This window comes from Meles meles, chromosome 10 (genome assembly GCF_922984935.1).
Source record: "Meles meles chromosome 10, mMelMel3.1 paternal haplotype, whole genome shotgun sequence".
Taxonomy (NCBI): Eukaryota; Metazoa; Chordata; class Mammalia; order Carnivora; family Mustelidae; genus Meles; species Meles meles.
The window spans coordinates 35855001-35862500 of record NC_060075.1 but is presented as its reverse complement, the minus strand read 5'-3'; the positions used below and the strand labels follow the sequence as shown (position 1 = coordinate 35862500).

The window sequence follows — 7500 nt, the reverse complement described above, 5'->3', positions numbered from 1 at the left end:
CAACTCACTTTGTCAGAGGTTATAGAGTAACAGAATGAAATAAACTTTCCCTAAGCTTCCTTCTTCCCTGGTTTTAAAAATAAATAAACATTAATGTTATAAAGGACTAAACATTAAAACATTAAAAAATCTAATGAGTTAAACTAGCATTAAAATTTGTGCATTTAAAAGGAAGACAAACCATTTATATGTACCTTGAAAACTAAAACTTGGTATACCTTTTCACCTGTTTGAGAAATAGATGCTCAGTATGGAAATTATATAAATGTATGAGGCTAAAACAAGACTTTGGATATAAAGATTAATGTGCAGATACAATTTTGAAATATATGTGGGAACAATTAGTTCATCAGAATTATCAGTAATATCATTTCCTTTCCAATCATGCTTGTGAATGGGGATCATTGAGTTCTAAGATGCAGAATCCTAATATTGCAGTAAAATACATCTATATAGCTACCATTCTTTCAGATTTGCTGTTGTACTATATTTAAATGAAATAGCATAGAGATTAAATAATTTTAGTATTTTATACTATATCCATAATGAAATTTTTGTGTCTTGTTACTTGTGTTTTAAAACTTAGGTTAATTTTAATCCTGGAGTAAAACATAGCATACTGAGTTGTTAAATTAATTAATAGCTGGTTGAAATGAAAGATAAGATTTTCATTTGGTCTACTCCTATGTTTCCTAGATGTTTGTCATTGTTGGAGATCTAACAGTACTGCTTGCTAAAGGTAGTCATGACCATTATTTTTAAAAATCACCATGTTGAAATGTCTCTACAACTTGGGATGTTTGACATATTAACCTTTTTGAATGAAAATTTGAATTTTTACTAATTAAAAGTGTTGAGTTTTTTTTCCCAGGAAGGTAACCTTAATTTGTGAATAGCGTTTTAGGCATTTTGTTTAAACAAGTGAAGAGCAGTGGCGGATACTTTGTAAACAACTTAATTTTCATTTACTTACGACCATATCACTTGTTATAATAAAGATCGTATCACTTGCTGTAACAGCAGATATCCTTTCCCAAATCATGTTTTAAAAGACATTCTGTTTCAGTTGTTTAAAATTAAAAGTATCCATGCGCTTGTTCAATTTTTGTTCTTACACATTCAACTATGTCCTTCATATTTGGCATTTTGATTTATTAGGCAATCTTAGCATTAAAGACTTTTAGCAAAGCCGTACTAGATTTCAAATGCACGGTGCATGGTGTCCATGATGAATTAATTCCACTAGAGCACAAAAGTTATCATTATTTAAATGCTAGTTTCTTTCAAAAGTTTTGTAATTCAGTCAAGTTTTCAAAATAAGAATTTAACTGATATTTTGAGGTAAATGTATATGGTTTCTTGTTGCCTGTGTAGGTTTTCCTCATACTGAACAGTTTCTTGTGTGAATTTGCATAGGAATATTTAATATTTAATATTGATAATTTAAAATTGATTAGTTATTTAAGAATACATAACTTTGATTTCATTCTTTTCTTTCTTTGTCATATTCAAAATCTTTTGGATTTAGTGTACACATTTGGTTGATAAATTCGACACTGGAAAATACTGGACATGAAATGTTCTTTGATGTCACTATAAATAATTTTAAGAAAAGTTCACATAAAACAGTTAAAACTTTTTATATAGACTATTATTTATTCTCAGTCTCTCAGGAAGTCATTTTCTCCATCCAATTTGCTTTAATTAAATGGTAAGATGACCAAAAAAAAAAAAAAAAAAAGATTTACTACTAAGGCACCAGGATTGTAAGACGGAGCATCCACATATGTGGATGGGGGATCGTGGGGGTGGTAGAGGTTATTTTTCCCTTCTTACCATCCTCAACATACCTAGTTTGATTGATCAATGTATCCACATCTATCTATCTATTTACACACATACATACACACACAGGGGGTACAGGATGGAAGAGAAGAAGGATAGAAAAGAGGAAAGATGAGTGAGAGAGAGAGAACCTGAGAGAAAAGAAGTTGGGGAAGCACCAAGGACCAATAGTGTCCCTGGTGGTGGTTAACACAGTTAACTGTACTGGCCCAGGTCAAGTATCAAACTTTTGAACATCGTAGTGAATACGAATAGGATATATGCAGGTTTCTGTTATCGCTCTGGCAAATGTCTATCTCACATGGTACAGTTTTATACCAATGGAACCTATAACTCTAAAAGGAAAAAATAAAACCAACAAGTCTAGCATTCAGTACTACCCTATCATAAAGTAAGGAGGTCTAATTGAGCTATGTCTTTATATCCTGCTATTTGTACAAATAAAAGACTACATCTTGATGCAAAATAAACACAAAAGCACTGTTGTGACTATAACAGGGAGTCATATACTAATTTATATAATAAGTGGTTGTGCACGCTTTATTCAAGATTATGGCTGCAAGAAATGGCATGAATTGCTGGGTGTGTTTAATGCTGGATTATAGCAATTTGAAACATGTCAAACACATGGCTAATGCCTCATGCTTCACTCATTCTTGCGTAAACCTGCATAGCCACCATCCATTATACCCTTGGTAACAACACAATTCTGCAAGTAAATATTGTTACACTAAGTAACCTTTCAATTCAAGTTGTTTAGGAAGAGAAAATGCAATCTTGTGCAGTCAGTTCCAGTGTCGGTTTAATGTTTCAAAAGGGAAGTGGTGTAGAGAATAAGTATCTGTACAGTGACTTGCTTAAAAAAAAAAAAAAAAGAAGAAGAAGAAAGAAAAAGGAAAGAAAGGAAAACTTAATGCAAGGGAGAAAAGTAGAATTGTATCATTGGAGGGCAAGATCTGAAGAGTTATTTTCTGATGTGGCTGAAAAGTTGTGTATGATGAAAGATTTAAAGGTTTAACTAACAGTTCAGACAAACATTAAGACAGCGACTCCCAATTTCACCTTTCCCTTTAATGATCCGGAATTTATTTTCACTGATTTTTGTAAAGTGTTTGTGGTAGGATTGAGAAGAATGAATAATTTAGTTTGATGTGTTTGGGATCATAAGTACATCCACTTTGAAAGAATATGCTGAATTTGTAATTATTTAAAATATACTTTAAAAGATAAACAGCACCTCACATTGTGCCTGACATAATTTCTCTAGTAGGAAATAGGTGTGGAGATATCACTAGGAGAAACTCAGTGAATCCTGGAAAGCATCTTCATTATCCTTGAAGACAGATCTCCTTTATAGTGGACATGCTCCCAGCTGTCTTCTTTAGGTGATATGTACATTAGAATCCTCTGATTACACAATTGCCCTTCTTTTTGCCTATTAATGTTGGGTCAGATGCTTTTGTTCTGTAGAGAAAAAAGTGCTGTCACTGTTATTGTTTTTTCTTAAGCGTGATTTTACTACCTCTTAGATGATTGAACCAAAAATGTGAATCACAGTTTATACTCTAGGGTTTTATAAAGTCAAAAATTCCACAAGGTATAATAAAATCCTCTGGATAATAGGAATTGGAAATTATGTGGGTCTTTCTTTATAATTGTAATAAAGATTTAGACCCATGACTCTGCTTGTTGATAATTCTTAATTATTTGGTGGCCTTGATTACAATACAATAATATATGCAGAATTCTTTAATTCATCCAATTAGTTCTGACATTAACTACACAAAGGTTAATATTAAATACTGCGTTTGTCTGCTATACTTAAAATACAGTTTTTTTAAAATTTGTATTCTTTGTGTTGCAAACTCCACCCAGAGATAAATCTTTCAAATAAATTTGGATGATGAAGTAAAAACATATACATATACTCAAGATCTATTGTCAAAAGTAAAATTTGAATGCAGTATATAGAAGTTATATCTATCTGTTTCTACAGTTGCAGAGGGCCCAAATTATAATTTTCATATAAGTAGTAAAGGCAATCAGACCTTTTCTCTGAATATTTTAAACATTGTGCATGTAAAATTTATGCCTAATTTGAATACTTATTAGCTGCCTAATCTCAGAAAGAAAAGAGTATTAGCTTTGTTTTTTTTCCCTATAAAATCCATCACTGTGTATCAGTTTTCATTTGTATGATTTTTCTTTGTTAATGTTCAATAAGGTTATTTAACAAAACCTATTTATTCATTAGCACATGTGGTTCAAAAGTTGTTTACTGTAGTCATAGCAGTTGTTTCCTTTGTGATTATGAGAGATTTGTTGTTGTTGTTATTTTTCTTTTTTTATCAGAACAGCTTTAAGTTGTATATATAGTTTTTGTTATACTAACTTGCTTTGCTAGCCCAGCTACTGGTGGTTTTTTAGAAATCAGCAGGTCTTTCTTTTTTTAATTGACTTTTTAGAGTCCTAGAAATAATCTAATAATTTAGGCTTTGATGAAAATACCTGTTAAAGCGATTAAATTATAGCCATAAATTTTTAATAACTATAATATTAGTATGCAAAAAAACTCTATTGGAAATGTATCTGTGTTTGTGTGTGTGTATCTGTGTGTGTGTGTGTGTGTCTATGTGTGTGTGTGTGTGTGTGTGTGTGTGTGTGTGTGTCCATAATCATATTTTGTAAGAATCTGGGGAGGAGGGTTTCTCCATGCCACGAAAAGACATTAAGCTTACATTTGCTCTGTAATAAGTGCATTAAAATTGTTTAATGGACAAAAGTCTTAAAATACGACCAAGCTTAAAACAGTGAAATCGCCTAGTTACAAAAAATTAGATTGAGTGATAAGTTTAACGTCCTTCTTTACTTTAGGCTAAGTCCCCTGTCTGTCTAGCATTACTATTAAAGTCACAGCACAGCCAGGTTGTTTCTGAAATCCTGTCCGTAGAAGTAAAACAGAGAAGTGCAGCTGTTAGGTTATAGGATAGGATTCAGCTATCTCTGAGAGCCAAAACTGATCCTTCTAAACCACAGATTCAAGATGTACTGTGAAATTCTGGTTTGTAAGAGCACATTGGTTCTTTATTTACTGCAAGGATTTCCACTGATCTTGGCAGGGCATCTCATTGCTATCCTGAAAGTACAGTATATTTATGCAGTGAAAATGATAAAACATTTATTACTGTAGAGAAGGTAATATGCATAATTTATGCTGTTTTTAGCACAATCATTAGTGATATTCTTGATAGATTTTATTTCCAGCTTTCATATCTAATACATGCCTGGAAAATTAATTTTATATATACTTTCATTTATTTGCCTATGTTAAAATTGAGTTTTAAGTCATCTTCAAGTGAACAGTTTGATTGCTGCTCATGCATAAGCTTAATTACTTCCCAGGAAGGACAGTATTAAATGTTTTAAATGTCAGAAAAATAAATGAATATGAGCTGTTTGATTAAAAAAATAGGCAATATCTGACGTGTTTGCAGCAGGAGCTTTTTCTTAAAATGCCTCCAAGGCAAAATTTTATTTAGTCACAAAAAAAAAAAGAAACCCATTATACTATTTATTATTGGTTGATACCATATGATTTGTAACACCCTTACAAAATTTTAATTTTGTATGATTAGCTGTGCATCATTAAACAACAGCCTTGCATAAGATGTGCTGTAAAATTCTGACAGAATCAAGATAGTGAATATTTAAAATAAGGCTGTATAGTCACCCATGGTTGTCAAAGGTAGATAATAGGAAACATAGAACAGAGTGTGCAATCGTGCCTTCATTTAAGCTGGTTTTATAGGTAGACTTTAAAATGTGGTCGTTCATAAATGCTATTGACCATGCTCTATGCATGGTATGTTACTTTGGCTGTTAAATGTAACCACACAAAAATTGCTTATAGAAACCATAATTCCAGTGATTAGTATCTGGACGAAAGCTGAATTTGTATTGCTTTTCTTGGTAAATGACTGCTCAAGGCGGGTTTTTCCCCCCTTCTAAAGATGCTGTCTCTGTAATTGGCAGAGAGAGACATCTTGATAATGGAAGTGTGAAGGTGTAACGTGTGTTAATTGATACTTCTTAATCACTTTTAGGTATTAAGTCATGATGCAGGAATCTGCGACAGAGACAATAAGCAACAGTTCAATGAATCAAAATGGAATGAGCGCTCTAAGCAGCCAATTAGATGCTGGCAGCAGAGATGGAAGATCAAGTGGTGACACCAGCTCAGATGTTAGCCCGGTAGAACTGCTGCACCTGCAACAACAGCAGGTAAGTTTTGTTTTCTTCGGTGATTCCTTAAGCCCCATCAGCCTGTTTGCTTCAGGGTGAGAGATGTATTCGTAGCAAATAGAGCATGTTGTGTGCAGCGGAGGGATGCTGAGAATTTGTTGTTATTTGGAACCTGAGCGAAGTCTCAGGCAAGATGGGGTTTTTCATCTTTGTTACGTCATGCCGGCGCCAGAGTGCCCTTCAGGTGTCAAGCTATTAATTAAGTTCACAGGGTGATTTTCGGGAGGATCTGTAAAGCTTTGTAACAAATACTGGATAGCTTCTAGTTTACTGTCGAACATTGTGCTGCAGAACGTGATACTTCGTTTTCCACCAGAGGGCCACATTACTTGATACTTGCTTATACAATGAATTTCTTCCAAGTCTAAGCTAAGGTGAAATGGACCACAAGGACTTTTCATAACACAGATGCTTGCCTGTGATAGCTGCAAATATTAGCTGTTAGTTAGTTGAAATGTGCTGAGAGATTGTGAACCGTCTAAACACTGTGATCGTTTATGTTGCTTTTCTTGAAAACTCATTCCATGATGTTTTGAATATACATCTTTTGATCACGTTAAAGGGCACTTTTTGTGTTTTTTGTTTTTTGGGTTTTTTTGCTAGTGGCTCATAAAATGCCGTTCTCATCTAGAGAAGTCAACAACTGCCCAGTAAAGGTACACTTTTAAGTAGCCCATTATTCTTTTTCTGTGATCGGTTCATTTTTCCCAATTTTGTTTGTCAATGACATATTCTTTTCAACGGAAGAATAGCCACTCCATTCTTCACTGATTCAGGTCTGTGGAAATAGGGACAGAAAACAGAAAGCTATCAAAGCACATACTTACGTTAGGTCAGAATGGATATACCTGTTTTGACAACAAGATTATGTGTGATTTGCCTTAAAATAAAAGTGATTTCTTGAAAATTCTGGATTCCATTCAGACCAAATGTTTAAACAATCATTAAAGTGAAAATATAATGATTATTACTGAAAAATGTTTCAAATTAAGTGATACATCGTTCACAGTTTTAAGTTAATGTGTGAGACAGAATGCATCTCGAAAGTTAAAGCAAATGCCCACATGGCAGTCAAATTTAATAGAATTGTTATTTCAAATAACAACAGTATTTACAGAGTTATCTTAGAGTATATGAACTGAATAATGTTTTAACCTTTAGGCATTGTTTTCAAGAACAGTCTTTTAAAAGAGCTAGACATAACACTTTGAATAGGTTCTGTATTTTGTTGGAGTTATATGTCTTTTTACAGATAGTAATCATTAGGAAGATCATTTTTATCTTGTTTTAAAATATTTTTTAACCATCGTAAGAATTAAATGTCTACCCAAGTCCCAGGATTAGCCTATTTTA

At 32.9% G+C, this 7500-nt stretch overlaps 1 protein-coding gene across 9 annotated transcripts in view; it reads left to right on the top strand.

The window, feature by feature from the left end:
• The window catches only part of FOXP2 (forkhead box P2), a 572651-nt gene that overhangs the window by 303293 nt on the left and 261858 nt on the right, over positions 1-7500 (top strand). For 7 of the 9 annotated variants that reach the window (XM_046021111.1, XM_046021110.1, XM_046021114.1 and 4 more), the window contains one exon: positions 5949-6126. In XM_046021111.1, the coding sequence (XP_045877067.1) occupies positions 5959-6126 (168 nt within the window). In that variant the 5' untranslated portion in view covers positions 5949-5958. Of the gene's footprint in view, positions 1-5948; positions 6127-7500 lie in introns of those variants that run through there. The other 2 variants (XM_046021116.1, XM_046021115.1) reach the window with 1 other exon arrangement.